The sequence below is a fragment of the Nerophis lumbriciformis genome, linkage group LG07 (genome assembly GCF_033978685.3).
Source record: "Nerophis lumbriciformis linkage group LG07, RoL_Nlum_v2.1, whole genome shotgun sequence".
NCBI classification, from domain to species: Eukaryota; Metazoa; Chordata; class Actinopteri; order Syngnathiformes; family Syngnathidae; genus Nerophis; species Nerophis lumbriciformis.
In genome coordinates, this window is record NC_084554.2 from 56,440,163 (window position 1) to 56,466,263 (window position 26,101).

At 41.7% G+C, this 26,101-nt stretch overlaps 1 protein-coding gene across 3 annotated transcripts in view; it reads right to left on the reverse strand.

The window, feature by feature from the left end:
- pfkpa (phosphofructokinase, platelet a) overlaps positions 1–26,101 on the reverse strand; it is a 97,780-nt gene that overhangs the window by 28,969 nt on the left and 42,710 nt on the right. For all 3 annotated transcript variants that reach the window (XM_061964860.1, XM_061964859.1, XM_061964861.1), the window contains exons 9-15: positions 14,326–14,418; positions 13,871–13,996; positions 10,920–10,984; positions 8,074–8,143; positions 5,907–6,053; positions 3,438–3,508; positions 3,263–3,350 (exon numbers count right to left, since the gene is read on the reverse strand). In XM_061964860.1, coding sequence (XP_061820844.1) covers positions 3,263–3,350; positions 3,438–3,508; positions 5,907–6,053; positions 8,074–8,143; positions 10,920–10,984; positions 13,871–13,996; positions 14,326–14,418 — 660 coding nt within the window. The remainder of the gene's footprint in view (positions 1–3,262; positions 3,351–3,437; positions 3,509–5,906; positions 6,054–8,073; positions 8,144–10,919; positions 10,985–13,870; positions 13,997–14,325; positions 14,419–26,101) is intronic.

Consider the following 26,101-nt stretch of genomic DNA (forward strand, 5'->3'; position numbering starts at 1 on the left):
TTCAGACAGGTTAAAATGTTGCTAAAACCATCACTTTTCTATCAGTCACAGTGACTTTTCAAAACAAAAATATTACAGCAAAAATCATATGGGTTGATTGACATGTTTATTCTGTAAGCTAACTTCAATAGTTTGAAATTATTTTGACAGTTAATGCCAGTTATCCTGTCAACCTTTCACAAGACTTCAATTTGTTACCGTATTTTCCGCACTATTAGCCGCACCTAAAAACCACAAATTTACTCAAAAGCTGACAGTGCGGCTTTTAACCCGGTGCGCTTTATATATGGATTAATATTACGATTCATTTTCATAAAGTTTCGATCTCGCAACTTCGGTAAACAGCCGCCATCTTTTTTCCCGGTAGAACAGGAAGCGCTTCTTCTTCTACGCAAGCAACCGCCAAGGTAAGCACCCGCCCCCATAGAACAGGAAGCGCTTCTTCTTCTACTGTAAGCAACCACCCGCCCGCGTAGAAGAAGAAAAAGCGCGCGGATATCACCGTACGTTTCATTTCCTTTGTGTGTTTACATCTGTAAAGACCACAAAATGGCTCCTACTAAGCGACCGGGATCCGGTTCATGAAAAGACGCAATCTCTCCATCCGCACACGGATTATTATTTCACAGCAACTGATATTCCTGTGAACCGCACTGTGGATACAACGGGAGCACGTACGGTGAATATTCGCACCACAGGGAATGAGAAGTCATCCTTCACTGTGGTTCTAGCTTGCCATGCTAATGGCCAGAAACTTCCACCCATGGTGATATTCAAAAGGAAGACCTTGCCAAAAGAGACCTTTCCAGCCGGCGTCATCATAAAAGCTAACTCGAAGGGATGGATGGAGAAAAGATGAGCGAGTGGTTAAGGTAAGTTTAAGTTTACGCGAAGAGGCCGGGTGGCTTTTTTCACGCAGCTCTGTCCATGTTGATATACGTATGTTTGTGATTGCACATTTGCGTACATTTTGGGAGTGAACAGAGTTGTTAGAACGCTGGTTTTTAATATATTATTAAAGTTTGACTGACCTATCTGACTGTTTCTATCACAATTATCATACTGTAAACATGGTAAGCTAACTTCATTAAAATTAATAGTCCTGTCAATAGCATGGAATTACAATTCAAATGTAGTTTTTTTTGTAAGCCTTTCAAAAGAATTCAAAATGAATGAAAATGAATTGAAGCCATCAGACACTTGAAAAGTGGCACATCACATCTCTAATGTAATCATTTGAACTTTTCAACAGAAATAGCACTGCAAAAATATTAAGGACATACTTCTTTTATTTTGGTAGTTATGCTGTCAACATTTAACAAGATTTCTTCAACTTGGACTTGAAAGCATAAATAGTATAAACACTTTTAACAGTATAACAGTACTAAACAATTCCAATAGATAACATTGGTGTCATTACCTTTTTGTGGCTAAAATCCGAAAAACGTTGAAAGTTTTCCACTTGTATCGCTAGCAACGGCATTAGACTTGTGTTTTTTTTGTCCCAACGTGGTCTTTTACATCGATAATTCCTCCGTGTCCGATCGAAAAATCTTGTCTGCACAAGGTGCAATTCGCGTAGTTTTCACCCTTTTTTGGAACGGATAATTATTCCCGGATAGGCTTTTGAATATTCTTCACGGAATGACTGCAGTTTTCTTTTCGGTTTAAGACTCGTATGCGATTTTTCTCCGGCTGATTCCACGATCGTTCGCTCGTTTGGAAACAATGGGCAACTGGTGCCTCGTGCTTGGCAGCGGTGCTATAAATAGCCTCGCGCATGGCATTCGGAATGGCTCGATAGGAAGTTACGGGAAGCAGGGTCGATTGTCAAACTTTAAAAAAAAAAAAAATTTTTAATTAATGAAAAACCGTATTTTTTATCACTGCAACCGTAACCCGGAATAGGTTGATGAAAACCGTACTAATTACGGGAAAACCGGAGTAGTTGGCAGGTATGTAATATGTTGATTAGCCAGGGTGAAAAGGTCGGATTGATCATACTGCAAAAATGATATGGTAACTTTATGATAAGTTTACTTGAAGTGGCATAAAACACTGAAAGTGATTGTTCCTATAACCCCTTAGTTTTAAATGTTTTATGCCACTTCAAGTTGTCAAAGACGTGCTGTTGAAATACAGCCGACAGGATTGCGCACCAAACACGAAGCAAGGCCAAAGTGCATGCATGGTGCAGGAGAACAAAGGACTTCTTTCATTTAAGGTTTGTGATAAACCATCAAACTCATTCGTTAAAAGGACTCTATAGTAATATAAAGTGAGTTTTTCTGGACATTATCATGCAAGAAAAGTTTATTTTTGGGACCGCGATCACCGCGTAATGATTTTTAAAGGTTGCATTACAAACATTTAACTGTCCCATGTGATCAGCCAGTGCGATTGGAAGTCCATGCTCAATTATTGCCTCCGTAAATAAAACTTCGGCATTTATCACATCCAAAGAATCTGTTTGGGCGACGAAAAACGTTGAAAGTTTTCCACTTGTATCGCTAGCAACGGCATTAGACTTGTGTTTTTTTTGTCCCAACGTGGTCTTTTACATCGCTAATTCCTCCGTGTCCGATCGAAAAATCTTGTCTGCACAAGGTGCAATTCGCGTAGTTTTCACCCTTTTTTGGAACGGATCATTATTCCCGGATAGGCTTTTGAATATTCTTCACGGAATGACTGCAGTTTTCTTTTCGGTTTAAGACTCGTATGCGATTTTTCTCCGGCTGATTCCACGATCGTTCGCTCGTTTGGAAACAATGGCAACTGGTGCCTCGTGCTTGGCAGCGGTTTTATAAATAGCCTCGCACATGGCATTCGGAATGGCTCGATAGGAAGTTACGGGAAGCAGTGTCGATTGTCATTGTTGTTACGCGATTTCGTGAATAAAACTTTTTTTTAAAAGAATTTTTTTTTAATTAATGAAAAATCGTATTTTTTATCACTGCAACCGTAACCGCGGTTGATGAAAACCGTACTAATTACGGGAAAACCGGAGTAGTTGGCAGGTATGCTATGATTTTTTTTGTGTTTACTGTTTTAATATGCCTGGTTTTACTTGTGTTGAACTTATTTGTCCTATAAAGCCCTTTGTTGTAAAGTGCTCGACAAATAAACCTTGACAATACAACAATGACGTGCAGAAAGTGTATCCAGTACAAATACCCAAGGCCGCAATATCGGTATCGGGACACCCCTAACTACTATATTGTTTCAACATTGCGAGATAAGTAAAGTTAAGTTTGAGACATACCTCAAATCCCCCAATCACAAGCAGTGCATTTATGTTGTGCGTTCGCATCTGCTCGGCTATTTTGCCCACATGCTTTGCGGGGAGTGTTCTAGGGCAGAAAACATCCGTACGGGTTAATATTAGGTTATTGATGTTAGGACAAATCATTCCATTTGCATTTGCAGTTGGACTTTACCTTTTAGTTCCCAGCAGAGATCCTCCCTGTCCTGTCCACCCTCCAACGTCAGCCCATTTGATCTCCTTGATCTGAGGGGACACAACACATCAATCCACCACTGACTTTCTGACATTCTTGTCTTTCCCATTCATGAGGTTCACTCCACTGATCACACCAAAGCATTTTCTATACAAGGGGAGTCATCTATTACTCTCATTTTCTTTGGTTCAGCCGGTTTTCAGAAAGCACCCAACATGAAAAGGATGTTTCATACACCAAATGTCAGAATTGCTACTGACAGTTTGGTTATGTTTGGGTTTAGAATCACTTCCTGCCCTGGTGCTCTTGTTTTGTCAGTGTTTCCTGTTTGGTCTCTGTGTTTTGAACAATCTTTACTTTCTGTTCCATCTCCAGTCAGCACACCTTAGTTCTATTTAGTTCCACCTGGGTCCCTCCTTCAGTGCTGGATCATTCTTCCTCTGAGACTGATGCTGAGTTTGCTGTTTTTGTTTGTTCCTTGTGAGTAGTGATGGGTTGATGAGGCGTCATGAAGCGTTTCGACACATTGCAAAACTGTATTGATACTGTGTCGATACTGTGTCACTAAATACTGACATCTGCTGGACATTAAAAATCCCTACAGGCAACCTATGGACCGACTCAACTGACACTGATTTGATGCCCTAGTACAGGGGTCACCAACCTTTTTGAAACCAAAAACTACTTCTTGGGTACTGATTAATGCGAAGGGCTACCAGTTTGATACACACTTAAATAAATAAATATATTGTCATTTGTAAGTTACACGTAAGTGTGATTTGAACAAGAATAGCTAAATAAATACATTTATATATATAAAAAAATGGGTATTTCTGTCTGTCATTTTTTTTTTTCCTTTTATGGAAGGTTTCTTGTAGAGAATAAATGATGAAAAAACACTTAATTGAACGGTTTAAAAGAGGAGAAAACACGAAAAAATTTAAAATTAAATTTTGAAACATAGTTTATCTTCAATTTCGACTCTTTAAAATTCAAAATTCAACCGACCAAAAGAAGAGAAAAACTAGCTTTTTTAAATCTTTTTGAAAAAATTAAAAAAAAAAAATTATGGAACATCATTAGTCATTTTTCCTGATTAAGATACATTTTAGAATTTTGATGACATGTTTTAAATTGGTTAAAATCCAATCTGCACTTTGTTAGAATATTTAACAAATTGGACCAAGCTATATTTCTAACAAAGACAAATCAGTATTTCTTCTAGATTTTCCAGAACAACAATTTTAACAGAAATTCAAAATACTTTGAAATAAGATTTAAATTTGATTCTACAGATTTTCTAGATTTGCCAGAATAATTTTTTTGAATTTCAATCATAGTAAGTTTGAAGAAATATTTCACAAATATTCTTCGTAGAAAAAACAGAAGCTAAAATATTTATTATTCTTTACAATAAAAAATAAAAAATTAAATTTACTTGAACATTGATTTAAATTGTCAGGAAAGAAGAGGAAGAAATTTAAAAGGTAAAAAGGTATATTTGTTTAAAAATCCTAAAATCATTTTTAAGGTTGTATTTTTTTCTCTAAAATTGTATTTCTAAAAGTAATAAGAAGCAAAGTAAAAAAATAAATGAATTTATTTAAACAAGTGAAGACCCATCCATCCATCCATTTTCTACCGCTTATTCCAAGTGAAGACCAAGTCTTTAAAATATTTTCTTGGATTTTCAAATTCTATTTGAGTTTTGTCTCTTTTAGAATTAAAAATGTCGAGCAAAGCGAGACCAGCTTGCTAGTAAATAAATAAAATTTAAAAAATAGAGGCAGCTCACTGGTAAGTGCTGCTCTTTGAGCTATTTTTAGAACAGGCCAGCGGGCGACTGATCTGGTCCTTACGGGCTACCTGGTGACCGCGGGCACCGCGTTGGTGACCCCTGCCCTAGTATATACAATAATATAAATATTTCATTTAGGATTATTTCATATCTTCATTTAAATAAAAATATATTTGTATCTTTTTTAGATACAGTCAATAAATAATGTGAACATGTATCATAACATGGAAATCTAAGAGAACGTGTTGTGGATGATTGTGGACTGGGAATTGTTTTAATTTTATTTTTTTACACATTTTTAAATTAAAAAAAAGAAAGTTTTTCCGACGTATTACATTTTAGACGCTTTCTCTTCTTAGTTATTATTTCTCCGGCTGTAGAAAAGAGCCGCTCACAGGGCACAGAGGAGGCGTCAGTGCGACACAGTTGGCGTATCGGTCACGTGACCAAAACAGCTCATGATCGGTCACGTGACTTTCTAAAAGCGGTACGCGCACCGACACAGGGTTTTGCTCTATGAGCTCCACGCATGCGCCGATGCATCGGTGTTGCCGGACCCATCACTAGTTTCATTTCCATTCCAACATAAAAATCTACTGTCAAGTTGGTGATGAGGTCAATTCCACACAAAAATGCAGTCAAGTACTTACCTGACCTTTGTAGAAGCCCTCAAATCCGTCGCTGACAGCAAACATCTTGTGTCCCTCAGAGATGCCCACTCTGACGGCTGAACGAACAGCCGCGTTCATGCCGGCCGCGGGGGCGCCCACGTTCAACACCGCCACGTTGAAGTTGCTCTAAGGGCGTACGAAGCACAGCAAAGAAACATACACGACCACACTTTAGATGAATCACAAACTCAATTCAGCAAAGGGTTGCCTTCTAACGACTGAGGCACTGGAGAATGGATCAATAAAGACGGCATGTTCTGCCCCCCAGGTGCACGCTCCACCTGCCTTGATCATTAGCACACATCCAGGAGATGCAACCCCCTGCTGGGAGCCCCCCAGCACCAGTCCACACTTCACCGATTTCCTGTCTCAGCTGCTCCAACAGTCCACATGAACAAGTCCACCTCTCGGCACAGAACCAAGGGGTCATTGATCCATCGCTGCGGTCAATACCGACCAGGCCTTGGCTTCGAAATGACAAACACAGCGGTGCCTGCCTCGCAACATGAAGGTTCCGGGTTCAAATCTCGGCTTCAAGCTCTCTGGGGTTTGCATGTTCTCCCTGGAAGTTTCCTCCCTCCTTGAACTACTCCCGGGTCTACCTCATCTCTACCAAATGAATGAATGAGGTCCCTGTCAGGTAAGGTTGAAACGACGCGTCGACATAGTCGACGTCATCGGTTACGTAAATACGTCGACGTCATTTTTGTGCGTCGACGCGTCGCATATTTACGTCACACTACCGTCATGGCGGAGCGCAAAGCAGACGATGCGAGGGGTGCGAGCGAGGGGAAAAACACGCCAAAAGTCGTCAAAAGTGTGGGAGTATTTCAATAAACGGCCTAATAATGTTGTTGTATGCACACTGTGTCGAGCGGAAATGGCCTATCATAGCAGCACAACGGCTATGAACGAAATTTTGAAAAGAAAACACCCGACAGCGTTCTTGCCATCACCATCAACTAGTCAATGGTCCGCGTGAGTATACGTTGTCATCATTACACAAAAACATGAATGTGTCATTTGTATCTGCGTTGTAAATTCATAAACTAAAGCACCGTTTCGCTCTGAGAGGCGCGTTTGGCGTGCCTGTTCAGTGTTCACAAAGACGCGCTCCTCTTTAACGCTGTGGAGAGGCGGGGCCGGCGAGCGAGCGGCGAGGCGGGGCGCGCCGGGAGCGACGCCGCAATCGTGCCCAGGTGCGCGATCCGCGCACCTGGGCACGATCATCCAATCTCCTCTCGCTTAAGAAAAGGGGAGCAGCAGAGAGACTGGAAGGAGCCAGAGTGAAGCTGACGTGGAGCGAGAGAGGAGGAGAGACAGAGGACGACGAGCGAGCGAGCGAGCGAGCGAGGAAGAGGAGCTGAAAAGCGAGGAAAGAAAGAGAAAAGAGTTGGAAGAGAAAAGACTTTGTGTAAAATTAAAAGATTGTAAACCCGGCAAAGCCGTCTGGCGTTCAGTCTGTCGGTCCTGAAAGAACCCCACGGCACAAGACGTGTCACAAACGCTAACGTTAACTAGTTGTGCAAATACCTTTTACAACATTAACAGTTACATATACTATGTACAAACCAACAATTAACTTTCACTTTAATCATACTATCATTGTTGTGTTATTAAGAAAAATAAGCAATACTTTTACTTTTGTTGAAATGTTTACACTGTTACAGAATATTTCTGTTTTGCACTTTTTTGTATTGGATGTTTATCATTATTTTTGCACATTTTAAAGCAAAATAAGCAATACTTTTACTTTTGAAATGCTTATACTATTGCAGAATATTAAGATTTGCACTGGATGTTTACTTTTATATTTGCACATTAAAAAGCAAATAAGCTACTTTTAATTTTGTTAAATGTTGAAAGTTTTAAATGTTTACATTGTTACAGAATATTTTGTCATGTTGTTGTCAATGTTGACTGAGTGGCCATACTTTTTTTTTTTGTAAATAAAAGCCATGCCTTTTGAAAAAACTGGCCTACATTTATTTTTTCATCTTCATTTTAAATAAAAATAAAAAAATCGGTAAAAGGAAAAATAATCTATAGATTAACCGATTAATCGAAAAAAATAATCTATAGATTAATCGATAGAAAAATAATCGTTAGCTGCAGCCTTACTGTCAGGACATGTTGTGTAACTCACGTGTGGAAGTTCAGACTCTGGCTTGCGATGAGCCAACAGTTTGTACGTCTTCAGGTTGTTCTGGAAACTCCTGAAGTAGAAACCAACAAAAGAGATCATTATTTACTTGTACTGATACTTCTACCATGACTACTGGGACTTATTGTGCAACTTATTGTCTTGTAATTAATGTACATCAGAGATATTCAAATGTTTGTATTTTTTGTATTTAGTATATTAGATTCAGCAACTAGTGTTTGGATCCCACTGTACGCAATATCTGAAGAGCATTTCACTGTGGTGTACTCTGCATGTGACCAATACAACCTTCAACCTTCAACCTATTCCATGCGACACCAGACTGTCGGGCGTGAGAGGTTAAATAAGGACGCATGAGGCAAGATTGGCAAATTCCTCTTTAGATTGATTTGTATTAGAGATGCGCGGATAGGCAATTATTTCATCCGCAAACGCATCAGAAAGTCGTCAACCATCCGCCATCCACCCGATGTAACATTTGATCAGAACCGCACCCGCCCGTTGTTATATATCTAATATAGACGATGCAAGGCATTAGTGAGGTTATAAAGCTTTTGCCTGTTAAAGAAAGGAGACTGATCCAATGCAGCACAGACATTCGCGTGCCACGCTGTCACGACCCAGACGCACACCAGTGCGCAATCATATGGGAGCCGCGCTGAGCGCACCTCCAAGCGCGTCTCGCTGCCGGCGACGGCCGGGTATGGGCCCGACGCTCCAGCGCCATCCATTTTCAGGGCTAGTTGATTCGGCAGGTGGGTTGTTACACACTCCTTAGCGGGTTCCAACTTCCATGGCCACCGTCCAGCTGTCTATATCAACCAGGGTGAGCCCCACCCCTTTCGTGAGCGCACTGCGCGCGGAGTGACCCCTGTTACGCGCCCCCGACAACAGGGGTGGCGGGCAGGTAAGCTGCGCGGGCGGAGCACGCGGAGTGACCCCTGTTACGAGCCCCCGGCCGGGGGTGGCGGGCAGGTAAGCTGCTTACCTGCTGCGCGTGACGCCGGCCGCGGCGAAGGCGGACGAGGCGGGGTGTCGGTGCGGTGGGCCTGGTGACCCTGGACGTGCGTCGGGTCCTTCTCGCGGATCACCTCAGCTACGGCTCCCGGTGGGGCCCTCTCGGGGGAAGGGGCCTCGGTCCCGGACCCCGGCGAGGCGTCCCTTCTCCGCTCCGTAAAAGTGTCCATCTCTTTTCTTTTTTTTTCTTCTGTTGTGGCATATGCTGCAGGTGCCTGCTCGTTTTTCGTATGTGGGTAACAACATTTAACTATGTATATATATTTACCAATTGGTTTAACTGCCACCCGCCTGAATCTATTTAAAATCTAATTTTTTTTTATTTCAACCGCCCGACCCGACCCGACCCGACCCGACCCGACCCGACCCGCGGATAAAATCTAATTTTTTTTCATTTCATCCGCCCGATCCGCGGATAATCCGCGGACTCCGCGGTTGTGCCCGCAAACCGCGCATCTCTAATTTGTATACAGAGACACCTCAATATACAAACCCTTCATTGTACAAACTTTTCCATTTACGAACCACAGACCGAATGAAATAGGCTTTGGTGTTCAAACCTTGTCTCATATGTTGGGACAATTGGTCCCACCCATTGTGTGTCTCACCAATGTGGGCGGGCTGATTGATGTCCGCTGCCCAATTAGCAGTGTTGTCGTTAGCTACTGTGCTATTGCCACAGTACTTAGTCTAGTTTTAGAAGTAGTTCAGCCTTTTTTCTAGCACGTTTCTAGTTTTGCTCGCTCAAAATGAATTAAAAAAATAAAAAGCGACGGACTGGCCATGTGTGGTTTGAAACATGCAGGAAGTATCCACAGCGTCGTCGACACTGCCTCCTTCCCTTACCTTCTGTTGCACACCGAGATTAACCGACAAGGTTATTTTTCTATGACGAATCATTGGTTGTTTAAGTTAAGGATTTTTTGCGATTTCTAACTGAGTGCACCACAGGGCTAGTGACAGCGTGTGTGCGTGCAGTAGAGATGTAAATCGGGACGATTCGATTCGCATCGCAATACATAGCGATCCAAAAACGATTCATTTATAAAACTGAACGATTCTTTGCGATTTGATTTGGTGTATGAATGATCCGATGTGATTCGATTTTTATGAACGATTCGATACGAGTCAATTTAGTGTATGAACAATTCAATTCTATGGTTAACATTTGTTGATTATTTTCTACACTACAAAAGAACAAAAAGCATTCCTTCCTGCGCATGCGTTCCTCTTTATGTTAGAGGATACACATTTAGGACCATGGCACTTTAAGGGCTCAGACTTGATCCATCTAAGCTAAGTCCTAGTTCAATGATGCCATTTCTGTTTGTCATGTATAATTTTGTCTATTTTGTGTTTATCCTTGAATAAACAGGTCAGTTTCTTGTTACCAACCATTGTGTATTATTCAAACTCCCCTAATTCAGCTGGCTAGTTGTTATCAAGAGTACTAAAACCCTTTTCAACATGATTCTGACAACTAAGTAGGCTAAATAACTTTAAACTTTAATACATGCTCGGATAGGCCAGTATCGGTCAGTATCGGTATCGGATCGGAAGTGCAAAAACCTGGATCGGGACATCCCTAATACAAACCTTGACTAAAATATCAACTTCTGTTGAGGCTGGATGCCAATATTCATGCTTTTTGTGGAGAAATGTTCTTCGAAATATAAACTTTTCTACATACAAAACCCTGTTTAAGAACCAATCAAGTATGTAAATGGAGGTGCTACTTGTACCTGATCTTAACGCAATACCAGACCACTACCCCCATCTATCTATTTGCAATATATAAATTGTTGTCGTACCTTCCGCGGAGCTTCACTGCTTCCTCAAACTTTTTTTCATCCATTGCCTTCTGCACCTCTTGAGTCTGTGGAGAAAGAAGCAGAATGACTATTTGGTACCGTGAAGCTGTGCTGCTGAACAAACTGTAAATGCAATCCACATGTCATTCCATCATTCACTTTTCAATATGAAACTAAAAAAAACAAATGACTAATCGTTTTTTTTCATTTGTTGAGGGACAAATGGTAGAAAAGGAATGGATGGATGGATAATCTAAATGGTAAAAAAAAAATCACTCAAAGTAAAAGTCTGTTAAACGCCTTTGAGTGCAGTTACATAATCATCCACTAGATGGCAGAAAGTAGCCAAGGATGTTAGTCACACAAGATAACTTGTGAATTTAGAATCACCAAAGTATTAGTGACAAAGATAAATCCATCCATCCATCCATCCAATCATCAGGAGAAAAATCTCCTGATGATTGAGGGAACCCCTCATGAAACAGGCCTGTAGAGATGAAGTAGCCTTGTGATTTTTTTCCCACACATACATATATATATATATATATATATATATATATATATATATATATATATATATATATATATATATATATATATATATATATATATATATAAATAGATTTGATTTGTATTGCATTTTACATTTGAATAACAAGTCTCATTGATTTGTGGCATCTGTCCTAGCTCTTAGAGACGAGGATGAATCACATTAGATGTTTGCTAGTTAAATCAACACATAGATGAATAATAAAATGTTTTTCATGAGTGTTTGTGTTTTGGTGGTATTATGTGATAAGGCAGGTTGTGTAATGTTCCTCTGTCACCTTGAGAAAATGGCCTAAAGAGGAAGATGGCAATAGAATGTAACTTGGACCGTTGACTACAACTGAATAAATGTTTTGTTGATATTTTAAAGAGAGAGAGAGATTTAGCTTATGCAATAATACGCCTTTTCCAAATTGATTTATGCACTTAAAGGAGAACTGCACTTTTTTGGAATTTTGATGAAGTTCACAATCATCATGAGAGACAAGAAGACCAAAGTTGTCGGGGTTTTTTTTGCATTCTAACACATAAAAATCGGCTGGTTGTAGGTGGCTAGCAATGCAGCTAATGTTAGCAATCAATTCCACCTCTAAATCACTTTAAAAATGCATTCAAAAACCGTCAACAATACTTAATGTACCTTCTGTAACCTGTATAATAACCAAACTGTAGCAACATTGTTATTGTAAGAGTGAACACTGAGGAACTATTTGTCTAGCGTACGAACACATCAGCGTGCTACGGCGTTAGCTGTAAATTAGCTGGCTACGGCGAGAGGTAAGCTAGCAACGGCGTCAACAACTGAATGGCTTTTGCATTTGTAATGCACAACACTGTGATAGGACACTAACTAATCTGTACTGAGTGAAAAACATGAACAATCATATTACAGTATATGTAAAGTATTATTTCATGTTTTGTTTGCGCACAGCTAGCTAGTCAGCTATGTACTGTAGTGTACGGTGATGTGCTGCATGTATCATGATCAATATTATAGTTACCGTATTTTCCGCACTATTAGCCGCACCTAAAAACCACAAATTTACTCAAAAGCTGACAGTGCGGCTTTTAACCCGGTGCGCTTTATATATGGATTAATATTACGATTCATTTTCATAAAGTTTCGATCTCGCAACTTCGGTAAACAGCCGCCATCTTTTTTCCCGGTAGAACAGGAAGCGCTTCTTCTTCTACGCAAGCAACCGCCAAGGTAAGCACCCGCCCCCATAGAACAGGAAGCGCTTCTTCTTCTACTGTAAGCAACCACCCGCCCGCGTAGAAGAAGAAAAAGCGCGCGGATATTATCATTTCCTTTGTGTGTTTACATCTGTAAAGACCACAAAATGGCTCCTACTAAGCGTCAGGGATCCGGTTCATGAAAAGACGCAATCTCTCCATCCGCACACGGATTACTATTTCACAGCAACTGATATTCCTGTGAACCGCACTGTGGATACAACGGGAGCACGTACGGTGAATATTCGCACCACAGGGAATGAGAAGTCATCCTTCACTGTGGTTCTAGCTTGCCATGCTAATGGCCAGAAACTTCCACCCATGGTGATATTCAAAAGGAAGACCTTGCCAAAAGAGACCTTTCCAGCCGGCGTCATCATAAAAGCTAACTCGAAGGGATGGATGAAGAAAAGATGAGCGAGTGGTTAAGGTAAGTTTAAGTTTACGCGAAGAGGCCGGGTGGCTTTTTTCACGCAGCTCCGTCCATGTTGATATACGTATGTTTGTGATTGCACATTTGCGTACATTTTGGGAGTGAACAGAGTTGTTAGAACGCTGGTTTTTAATATATTATTAAAGTTTGACTGACCTATCTGACTGTTTTTTTGACATTCCTTTAGCGCAGTTAGATGCGGCTTACAACACCGGGCGGCTTATAGGTGGACAAAGTTTTGAAATATGCCGTTCACTGAAGGCGCGGCTTTTAACACAGGGCGCCTTATGGTGCTGAAAATACGGTACTTACACGACTTACAGTTATCCGTTTGGTCAAGCTGGCCGGAGACGTTTCCAGTTGATTTGGGTAAGCCCACCATTAATTTGGCATAGCTTAACTCAAAGTTCCAACATTTGCAGTGTGACCAAGTCACACCGACCTACCTCTCTCGGCTTCCGTCTGCTCCAACCTTTCACTTTCTTTGTGCTGGCTTCTAGAAGTAATAGTTCATTCTCAGTATATTCAGCTTCAAAAATATAAAGTTGTGAATCCTTATAGTCGATTTCGTTGCCTGTTACCAAGTCTGCCATGATTAAAAGACACTCGTGTTTGTTTCCAAAACTAGGAACACACATTTGTTGCCAGAAGTCTGCTATGGAAACGGAAATAAAACGCACCGTAGAAAGAAGTTGCTTAAAATGAGTAAAATACAGTAAATATTGGTACCTACCATCTGTACACATTCCAGCAGAGGCAAGCGCACTGACTGGTTCCCACACAGAGACACCACACAGGCGGGTGTGTTGGCCGTGGTCTCCAGCAGGGCAAGAACGGCCTCCACACCCATGCGACTGGCCTGCACCACCAGACAGAAAGATCATGATCATCACCAACACCTGGACTGGCTTCAATCATTCACACTTTCTTATATTTAGCTCGTGGTTTTCTCCTCCCAGTCTTAAAAACCTGACTTTATACACCTGCTCAACGTACAACCTGGGGCCACTTCTCCTACCGCACCGCGGGAGTTCAGGGGTAATGCCCACGACTGCTTGACTTTCCTCTAAGGAGCTGAATGATTATTAAGTTTCTATTTGTAAGTGGTCACAGGTCCAATGACTGGTTCTGCACCTGGGATGGAGGCAAAATGAAGGAAGGGGGCAGCAACTAAAGCTGCGGACATACCAGGATGCGATCAAAGGCGGATGGGGTCCCTCCTCGCTGCACGTGACCCAGGATTGTCACTCGCGTGTCGAAGCCCAAACGTTTGACAACAAGCTAGAGTGATGAAATTCATAAATAAATCTGTAAGTACCAACATACTGATTTCTGATATGACAGATTCTACTACAATATATATATACATATACAATACACAGACATATATATATATATATATTTATATATATATATATATATGTCTTAATAAGGTTATCCAAAAAATAGTGCTCGATACCGTAGTAGAGCGCAATATATGTATGTGTGGGAAAAAAATCACAAGACTACTTCATCTCTACAGGCCTGTTTCATGAGGGGTTCCCTCAATCATCAGGAGATTTTAATGGAAGCATTCACATACCATGGTTTGTATAGGGCACAGAGTGGGTGGGTACAGGCTGGCGTAGGGGCGTGGTGATTGGCTCATGTGTTACCTAGGAGGTGTTTCCGTCTGTGGCGGCATGCTGATACAATTTCGCTGCGCTTGTTGAGGGATGACAGGTCTGGACGGTAAATAATAAACAGTTTCTCTTTCAAGCATAGGGTGCATCTTTTATTACCACTATTGTAAGGTGTGCTGGATGCAAGAATTTTCCATGTTATTGAATATTCAACATTATTGAAATAACAGCTACCAACCATTCACGAAACCCAACACAACACTCCAATACGTGCACCATGACAGCAACCACCCACCCACCACCACGAAAAGAATACCTACCGGAATCAATAAAAGGCTATCGATGCTGTCATCTAGCAAAGCTGAATTTGACCAAGCAACCCCCCCGTACCAAAAAGCCCTTGATGAAAGCGGATACAATTTCACCCTCACCTATGAAACCAGCCAAAAAAGAACAGAAAACGAAACGACATCATCTGGTACAACCCCCCATACAGCAAAAACGTCTCAACGAACATTGGACACAAATTCCTCAATCTGATTGACAAACACTTTCCCAAAGACAACACCCTAAGAAAAGTATTCAACAAGAACAACATTAAATTGAGCTACAGCTGCATGAACAATATACGACAAATCATCTCAAACCACAACAAAACAATTGCAAATGAGCCGTCGACCCCCAGACAGAGCGACTCCAAAACCAACAAAGGATGTAACTGTCGAAAGAAACCTGATTGCCCTCTCAACGGGGGGTGCTTACAAACATCAGTTGTCTACCAATCTAAGGTAATACGCAAGGACATTAACACATCCGACACATATGTAGGATTAACCGAGGGAGAATTCAAAACCAGATGGAACAATCACAAGGCTTCTTTCAGGAACAAAAACCTGCGAAATACCACAGAACTCAGCAAACACATTTGGGACCTCAAAGACAATAATGTTGAATATTCAATAACATGGCAAATTCTTGCATCCAGCACACCTTACAATAGTGGTAATAAAAGATGCAACCTATGCTTGAAAGAGAAACTGTTTATTATTTACCGTCCAGACCTGTCATCCCTCAACAAGCGCAGCGAAATTGTAACAACATGCCGCCATAGACGGAAACACCTCCTAGGTAACACATGAGCCAATCACCACGCCCCTAGGCCAGCCTGTACCCACCCACTCTGTGCCCTATATAAACCATGGTATGCGAATGCTCCCATTAAAATCTCCTGATGATTGAGGGTACCCCCCCTCATGAAACAGGCCTGTAGAGATGAAATAGTCTTGTGATTTTTTTCCCCACACATACATATATTGCGCTCTACTACGGTATCGAGCACTATTTTTTGGATAACCTTATTAAGACATATATATATATATATATATATATATATATATATATATATATATATATATATATATATATATATATATATATATATATATATATATATACATACACATGTATACATACATACATACACACATATATAATATATATAACACCACAAGTGACAAAACAGACACAAGTAGCACTTTAGAAGACTTCATAGTTTACAATTCAGTAAAACACAGTGGAACCTCTGAATATGAATGCCCATATACAAATATACAATTTAGACTTCCACTATGTTCCATTCAGGACGTGGTAAGACTTCAGCTCACATTACCATTGATGGCAAAGAGGAAATGTGCGATGATGACCACAGAACCAAAAATTGACCTTATTGTGATAGCGGTACACATGTCTCAATGTGCAGTTTGGGTCAAATGACACTGTACACCAGGGGTCCCCAAACTACTGGATCCGGACCGCCAGCGTCTAAAATCAGGCCCGGAGGAAGTCCCAAGTATAAATGTTTTAAAAAATTAAAAAAAATTAAAAAATTAAAAAATTCTGTCTTTTCTTATCCACTTTGTACCGCTTGCTACTCACGGTGTCTCCTAGCCGCTCAGGCAAATCATATTGTCTAAAAATGCATTTTCTCATCGATAATGTGACATCATCGCGCACGCGGAAAGTGCGCTATATATATATCTATTATATAAATATATATATATATATATATATATATATATATATATATATATATATATATATATATATATATATATATGGTGTTATATATTATATAGATATATATCTAATATATATATATATATATATATATATATATATATATATATATATATATATATATATATATAAAGCCCAGCCCCCGGCTAAATTGTTTTAACCCAATGCGGCCCCCGAGTCAAAAAGTTTGGGGACCCCTGCTGTACACCTATCATCGTTTTTTAAAAGTTTAATTTTAGTGGCGACAACTTCTATGCAGGCACACTATGTATGACTTTAGGAATCTTAGGTTGCATTTTGTCTTCAAAAGGTCTCCTTTTCCTAACACATCAGGCGTCATCAAGTGTGACAGGTTTTTAGTTATATCTCCGAGTTTTATATTTACAGTGGCTGACTTTGATAAATAAGAATGTTACAATGGCAAAAAAATTGACGGAAAACTCATTCTAAGGGTTGTTAGAATAATTATGTATAAGTTATCACACAACTCTTATGCTTAAAGGCCGTTGCTGTAGTTATTATCAATTGTGCTGTGTTGGAATAATTGTTTGTAAGTTATCACAAAAGAAACGTTGTATTATGAATGCTAACAAGAGGAAGAAGGCTCGTGAAACGCCACTGTGATTTCAACACGGACAGATGGCAGGATCTGCTCAACTTCCAGAGGAACTCTCTTTGAAGTGTTAAACGAACTCTCTCTGAAGTATTTCACAAACTCTCTTCCAACTATTTGGTAACCGAGGTCAACGCTATTTACGACCCGCTGCCCTCTTGAAGTTGCTGTGGTCAGGAGACGGGAGGGGTTATCCATTCTCCTCCAACACCTGCCCCAGCTGGATCCAGGAAGAGCCCAAGCCCGAGAAATCACTCTTCTTGGTCTTCAAAGCGACCGAAAACAATGACTGTTTTACATACTTCCCATTCCTGCTGTGACATGTGTTGGTGCGTGAACATTGAACATCTGAATAAAAGAGGAGACGAAAACCTTCTTCGTCAGAGCGTGGTGCAGGACTGTACAGAGAGTGCAGTGGCCATGTCTCTCCTCAATATTGAGTCCAAATTGAATTCTGTCTCTGTTTGATTCCTTGCCTTTTGTTTAATAGATGTCTTCAGTGTTTGAACGTGACATGCTGAAGTTGTACTTTTCTATCTGTGCAAAGACACAACTTGTGGTCTTGCTTTGCGAAGTTTTCTCTTGTCAGCAAGTTTGTTTCCAGACCCTGCCTGCTGACAGCCAAGGACGGACATCGAGTACCTCGGCGCGGACAGGACAGAGACAGGGCGAAATCACGAGTGTCAGCACATTTCCAGTCTGAATAATCATGTATTGTGTCTACTGGGGGCTGCTTGCAGCCTCAGTGATGTTAACTAGGGACCTCACAAATAAATAGAGGAGCATGTGGGACTGTACCTTAGGGCGTAGGGGGAAACTGTAACTGAGTGTACAGCCCAATACGTCTCTCCTCATGAGTAAAATTATTATTACTATTATTGTGCAGGCCGAGGGTGTGTGACTGTGGGGAAAAGAGAGTTGTTGACAGTAGCCGTGTTTAAACGAGACTGTTGACTTTAAAAAAGTGCTTCTTAGAACGCTACATTTTACCAGACCTTTGGTTACGATAGTTTACCATTTGGAGGGCCTTCAGTCCTCACGTCTGTGTGACGAAAAGTGTCACCCAGGACTGGCATTCCCTGTTAGTGAGGAAAAGAAACTTTGGGCAGTTTTAATAAGAATTATTTTTTCCCGCTTCACTTGGGTAGCTCCACTTGTTCTTTACAAAAATCTCTCATAAGCGCGCCAACAGGTTAGCTTTTGTCCGTCAAGTCTGCACAATAGTCCATTTGAGTGAGAATGGAGGGGAACAGGAATTGTTTGAAAAAGAAGTGCGCCTAATAGAGATGCGCGGTTTGCGGGCACAACCGCGGAGTCCGCGGATTATCCGCGGATCGGGCGGTTGAAATTTAAAAAAATTAGATTTTATCCGCGGGTCGGGTCGGGTCGGGCGGTTGAAATAAAAAAAATTAGATTTTAAATAGATTCAGGCGGGTGGCAGTTAAACCAATTGGTAAATATATATACATAGTTAAATGTTGTTACCCACATACGAAAAACGAGCAGGCACCTGCAGCATATGCCACAACAGAAGAAAAAAAAAAAAAGAGATGGACACTTTTACGGAGCGGAGAAAGGACGCCTCGCCGGGGTCCGGGACCGAGGCCCCTTCCCCCGAGAGGGCCCCACCGGGAGCCGTAGCTGAGGCGATCCGCGAGAAGGGCCCGACGCACGTCCAGGGTCACCACCGCGCCCACCACACCGACACCCCGCCTCGTCCGCCTTCGCCGCGGCCGGCGTCACGCGCAGCAGGTAAGCAGCTTACCTGCCCGCCATCCCCGTGGCCGGGGGCTCGTAACAGGGGTCAGTCCGCGCGCTCCGCCCGCGCAGCTTACCTGCCCGCCACCCCTGTTGCCGGGGGCGCGTAACAGGGGTCACTCCGCACGCAGTGCGCTCACGAAAGGGGTGGGGCTCACCCTGGTTGATATAGACAGCAGGACGGTGGCCATGGACGTCGGAACCCGCTAAGGAGTGTGTTACAACCCACCTGCCGAATCAACTAGCCCTGAAAATGGATGGCGCTGGAGCGTTGGGCCCATACCCGGCCGTCGCCGGCAGCGAGATGCGCTTGGAGGTGCGCTCAGCGCGGCTCCCATATGATTGCGCACTGGTGTGCGTCTGGGTCGTGACAGCGTGGCACGCGAATGTCTGTGCTGCATTGGATCAGTCTCCTTTCTTTAACAGGCAAAAGCTTTATAACCTCACTAATGCCTTGCATCGTCTATATTAGATATATAACAACGGGCGGGTGCGGGCGGATGGCGGGCGGGTGCGGTTCTGATCAAATGTTACATCGGGTGGATGGCGGATGGTTGACGACTTTCTGATGCGGTTGCGGATGAAATAATTGCCTATCCGCGCATCTCTAGCGCCTAATCATTTTCAAAGAGACAATTTGGAGCCCCTGCCCACTTCCTGTGTTTGCCTCATGGCAATTACGCCCCCGGTTCAAATTAGACCAAAAAGAATGCAGAAGATAGAAAAACCAAGTGGGTGACGTTGGTGTCATTCCAGGTTATGAACACACTTCCATGAATGAGTTAGTTCCAAACAAGACATAGGCTGAGTCAAATGTATTGTGTTTAGTTAAGGTTACTTTAGTTTACTTCCCCGGGCATGTCAAAAAGAAGTCCTGAAAAAGACTGCGTTCAACCTCAGAGTTTCCACTGTAATATCTACAAAGACCACGAACACAAACACAATAGAAAAGCTTGAGAGGAGGGGAAACAGCAAAGCACAAGCAAGCCATTCTAATTTTTCAGTCATGTTAGTTAGACCTGAACTCCACATTGCAAAAAATAGATTTGGATACAAATGAAAAGGTTGCATTTAGAGGAGCCACGGTGCAGGGTCAGAATAACACATACATGTAAAAGCCAGTAAATTAGAATATTTTGAAAAACTTGATTTATTTCAGTAATTGCATTCAAAAGGTGTAACTTGTACATTATATTTATTCATTGCACACAGACTGATGCATTCAAATGTTTATTTCATTTAATTTTGATGATTTGAAGTGGCAACAAATGAAAATCCAAAATTCCGTGTGTCACAAAATTAGAATATTACTTAAGGCTAATACAAAAAAGGGATTTTTAGAAATGTTGGCCAACTGAAAAGTATGAAAATGAAAAATATGAGCATGTACAATACTCAATACTTGGTTGGAGCTCCTTTTGCCTCAATTACTGCGTTAATGCGGCGTGGCATGGAGTCGATGAGTTTCTGGCACTGCTCAGGTGTTATGAGAGCCCAGGTTGCTCTGATAGTGGCCTTCAACTCTTCTGCGTTTTTGGGTCTGGCATTCTGCATCTTCCTTTTCACAATACCCCACAGATTTTCTATGGGGCTAAGGTCAGGGGAGTTGGCGGGCCAATTTAGAAGAGAAATACCATGGTCCGTAAACCAGGCACGGGTAGATTTTGCGCTGTGTGCAGGCGCCAAGTCCTGTTGGAACTTGAAATCTCCATCTCCATAGAGCAGGTCAGCAGCAGGAAGCATGAAGTGCTCTAAAACTTGCTGGTAGACGGCTGCGTTGACCCTGGATCTCAGGAAACAGAGTGGACCGACACCAGCAGATGACATGGCACCCCAAACCATCACTGATGGTGGAAACTTTACACTAGACTTCAGGCAACGTGGATCCTGTGCCTCTCCTGTCTTCCTCCAGACTCTGGGACCTCGATTTCCAAAGGAAATGCAAAATTTGCATGGTTGGGTGATGGTTTGGGGTGCCATGTCATCTGCTGGTGTCGGTCCACTCTGTTTCCTGAGATGCAGGGTCAACGCAGCCGTCTACCAGCAAGTTTTAGAGCACTTCATGCTTCCTGCTGCTGACCTGCTCTATGGAGATGGAGATTTCAAGTTCCAACAGGACTTGGCGCCTGCACACAGCGCAAAATCTACCCGTGCCTGGTTTACGGACCATGGTATTTCTGTTCTAAATTGGCCCGCCAACTCCCCTGACCTTAGCCCCATAGAAAATCTGTGGGGTATTGTGAAAAGGAAGATGCAGAATGCCAGACCCAAAAACGCAGAAGAGTTGAAGGCCACTATCAGAGCAACCTGGGCTCTCATAACACCTGAGCAGTGCCAGAAACTCATCGACTCCATGCCACGCCGCATTAACGCAGTAATTGAGGCAAAAGGAGCTCCAACCAAGTATTGAGTATTGTACATGCTCATATTTTTCATTTTCATACTTTTCAGTTGGCCAACATTTCTAAAAATCCCTTTTTTGTATTAGCCTTAAGTAATATTCTAATTTTGTGACACACGGAATTTTGGATTTCCATTTGTTGCCACTTCAAATCATCAAAATTAAATGAAATAAACATTTGAATGCATCAGTCTGTGTGCAATGAATAAATATAATGTACAAGTTACACCTTTTGAATGCAATTACTGAAATAAATCAAGTTTTTCAAAATATTCTAACTTACTGGCTTTTACCTGTAGTTGTACAATAATTAAAGTAACACAATATAGTGACGATATTGCATGAATAAAACTTGTTTTGCTGGGGTCTTAATGCAGAGTAAGAAAAACTGGGTGGGGGTTGTGCTGAAAGCGGCCTTACCCTACGAGTGTCTGACAGAGCATTCCAGAAACACAGGGACAAAGTCAAAGCCACACCAGGGCAGCAAGAAAGTGGAGTAGTAGACACAGCCCAGAAGACCGTACTTACATCCTTAATAGAGTCAGCGGTAATAGGCTTGTTGTTAGCATCAATCGCCCCTTCCGCTACTATTATGATATTCAGCCTTTTCATTTCTGCTCGGTTCTACAAGGAGCGGTGGAGAGACAGCATGACAGAAAAATTGAGAGTGTGGCTTTTACAAGGGCTTTCAGAAGCACAGGGACCGTACGGCGGTGGTCACTTTCATGGTGACAACCAAAAACCCTCTTTTTAACTATCAATTCTCGCCAGACCTTGTTGTTCTGCCACAGTACACTGGATATACAAACTCCGATTAGGATTTTTTGAAGCTGAACCTATGGAGGATGTGGCTTGCTGTGCTTCAGTCAGGGCTCCGTGCTTCTGGCTTCCCCTTTCTTTGCATTTGGGTACTCACATCCTTGACATAACTAGACGTTATAGCCTTCCCATGCTTGTCAATGGCTCCCTCGGCCACTATGATTATATTCAGCCTTGTGCCCCTGGAACGGGTCTGAATCATATCACAATGTCATTTATCCAAAGAAGAAGAATACATTCAATAATTACAGGGGAACTGCACTTTTGGGGAATGTTGCCTATCAGTCACACTCCTTATGTAAGACAAGAACACGTGTTTTTTTTAGCATTCTAAATATTAAAATACATGCGATCAAAAGTATGCTAACAATGCAGCCTATGGTAGACATTCTATTCTGCCTATAAAACCCCTAAAAAAACATCCAAACACCTCCATCGAGGTTTTATATACATGACGTAAGTATATATGTCATGTAGTAACATTCATAATAACATGTAATATATACATGATGTAAGTATATATGTAGTATCTAGTAACATTCATAATAACATGTAATATATACATGATGTAAGTATATATGTCATGTAGTAACATTCATAATAACATGTAATATATACATGATGTAAGTATCACTAATACTTGTTAATATTTAGGTCACAAAATGTAAATTAAAGCTGCAAGCAGCGATGGACGGGACCGACTTTAACGGCACATAAAATCCAAACCGGAGCAGTAATTAAAACTCTTTGGTCAACTTTTAATCAGAAGGGTTCAATCTCTCTCCTGTGCTAGTTTGAAGCCGACACGATAATGTGACATCATCGCGCACGCGGAAAGTGCGCTATATATATATCTATTATATAAATATATATATATATATATACAGAAACGTGTGAACTCGTTGGGAGTTTCCTCCTCTCCCAGCTCGCTAGCCTCAATCTGAACCTTGGTATTTACCGTGATGACGGACTGGCAGTGTGTCGCGCCTCGCCAAGGAGCAGCGAGAATACCAAGAAGCGCATATGCCAAATTTTCAAAGAGAACGGCCTACGGATCACGATTGAAGCCAACAAGCAAACCGTCAACTTCCTTGACGTCACTTTCAACCTGAGAAATAACAGCTACCAACCATTCACGAAATCCAACACAACACTCCAATACGTGCACCATGACAGCAACCACCCACCCACCACCACGAAAAGAATACCTACCGGAATCAATAAAAGGCTATCGATGCTGTCATCTAGCAAAGCTGAATTTGACCAAGCAACCCCCCCGTACCAAAAAGCCCTTGATGAAAGCGGATACAATTTCACCCTCACCTATAAACCCACGCCAGGAAACCAGCCAAAAAAGAACAGAAAACGAAACGACATCATCTGGTACAACCCCCCCATACAGCAAAAACGTCTCAACGAACATTGGACACAAATTCCTCAATCTGATTGACAAACACTTTCCCAAAGACAACAACCTAAGAAAAGTATTCAACAAGAACAACATTAAATTGAGCTACAGCTGCATGAACAATATACGACAAATCATCTCAAACCACAACAAAACAATTGCAAATGAGCCGTCGACCCCCAGTCAGAGCGACTCCAAAACCAACAAAGCATGTAACTGTCGAAAGAAACATGATTTCCCCCTCAACGGGGGGTGCTTACAAACATCAGTTGTCTACCAATCTAAGGTAATACGCAAGGACATTAACACATCCGACACATATGTAGGATTAACCGAGGGTGAATTCAAAACCAGATGGAACAATCACAAGGCTTCTTTCAGGAACAAAAACCTGCGAAATACCACAGAACTCAGCAAACACATTTGGGACCTCAAAGACAATAATGTTGAATATTCAATAACATGGCAAATTCTTGCATCCAGCACACCTTACAATAGTGGTAATAAAAGATGCAACCTATGCTTGAAAGAGAAGCTGTTTATTATTTACCGTCCAGACCTGTCATCCCTCAACAAGCGCAGCGAAATTGTAACAACATGCCGCCATAGACGGAAACACCTCCTAGGTAACACATGAGCCAATCACCACGCCCCTAGGCCAGCCTGTACCCACCCACTCTGTGCCCTATATAAACCATGGTATGCGAATGCTCCCATTAAAATCTCCTGACGATTGAGGGTACCCCCCCTCATGAAACAGGCCTGTAGAGATGAAATAGTCTTGTGATTTTTTTTCCCACACATACATATATATATATATATATATATATGTATATATATAGCCCGGCCCCCGGCCAAATTGTTTTAACCCAATGCCGCCCCCGAGTCAAAAAGTTTGGGGACCCCTGCTGTACACCTATCATCGTTTTTTAAAAGTTTCATTTTAGTGGCGATAACTTCTATGCACGCACACTATGTATGACTTTAGGAATCTTAGGTTGCATAAAATCGATTTGTCTTCAAAAGGTCTCCTTTTCCTAACACATCAGGCGTCATCAAGTGTGACAGGTTTTTAGTTATATCTCCGAGTTTTATATTTACAGTGGCTGACTTTGATAAATAAGAATGTTACAATGGCAAAAAAATTGACGGAAAACTCATTCTAAGGGTTGTTAGAATAATTATGTATAAGTTATCACACAACTCTTATGCTTAAAGGCCGTTGCTGTAGTTATTATCAATTGTGCTGTGTTGGAATAATTGTTTGTAAGTTATCACAAAAGAAACGTTGTATTATGAATGCTAACAAGAGGAAGAAGGCTCGTGAAACGCCACTGTGATTTCAACACGGACAGATGGCAGGATCTGCTCAACTTCCAGAGGAACTCTCTTTGAAGTGTTAAACGAACTCTCTCTGAAGTATTTCACAAACTCTCTTCCAACTATTTGGTAACCGAGGTCAACGCTATTTACGACCCGCTGCCCTCTTGAAGTTGCTGTGGTCAGGAGACGGGAGGGGTTATCCATTCTCCTCCAACACCTGCCCCAGCTGGATCCAGGAAGAGCCCAAGCCCGAGAAATCACTCTTCTTGGTCTTCAAAGCGACCGAAAACAATGACTGTTTTACATACTTCCCATTCCTGCTGTGACATGTGTTGGTGCGTGAACATTGAACATCTGAATAAAAGAGGAGACGAAAACCTTCTTCGTCAGAGCGTGGTGCAGGACTGTACAGAGAGTGCAGTGGCCATGTCTCTCCTCAATATTGAGTCCAAATTGAATTCTGTCTCTGTTTGATTCCTTGCCTTTTGTTTAATAGATGTCTTCAGTGTTTGAACGTGACATGCTGAAGTTGTACTTTTCTATCTGTGCAAAGACACAACTTGTGGTCTTGCTTTGCGAAGTTTTCTCTTGTCAGCAAGTTTGTTTCCAGACCCTGCCTGCTGACAGCCAAGGACGGACATCGAGTACCTCGGCGCGGACAGGACAGAGACAGGGCGAAATCACGAGTGTCAGCACATTTCCAGTCTGAATAATCATGTATTGTGTCTACTGGGGGCTGCTTGCAGCCTCAGTGATGTTAACTAGGGACCTCACAAATAAATAGAGGAGCATGTGGGACTGTACCTTAGGGCGTAGGGGGAAACTGTAACTGAGTGTACAGCCCAATACGTCTCTCCTCATGAGTAAAATTATTATTACTATTATTGTGCAGGCCGAGGGTGTGTGACTGTGGGGAAAAGAGAGTTGTTGACAGTAGCCGTGTT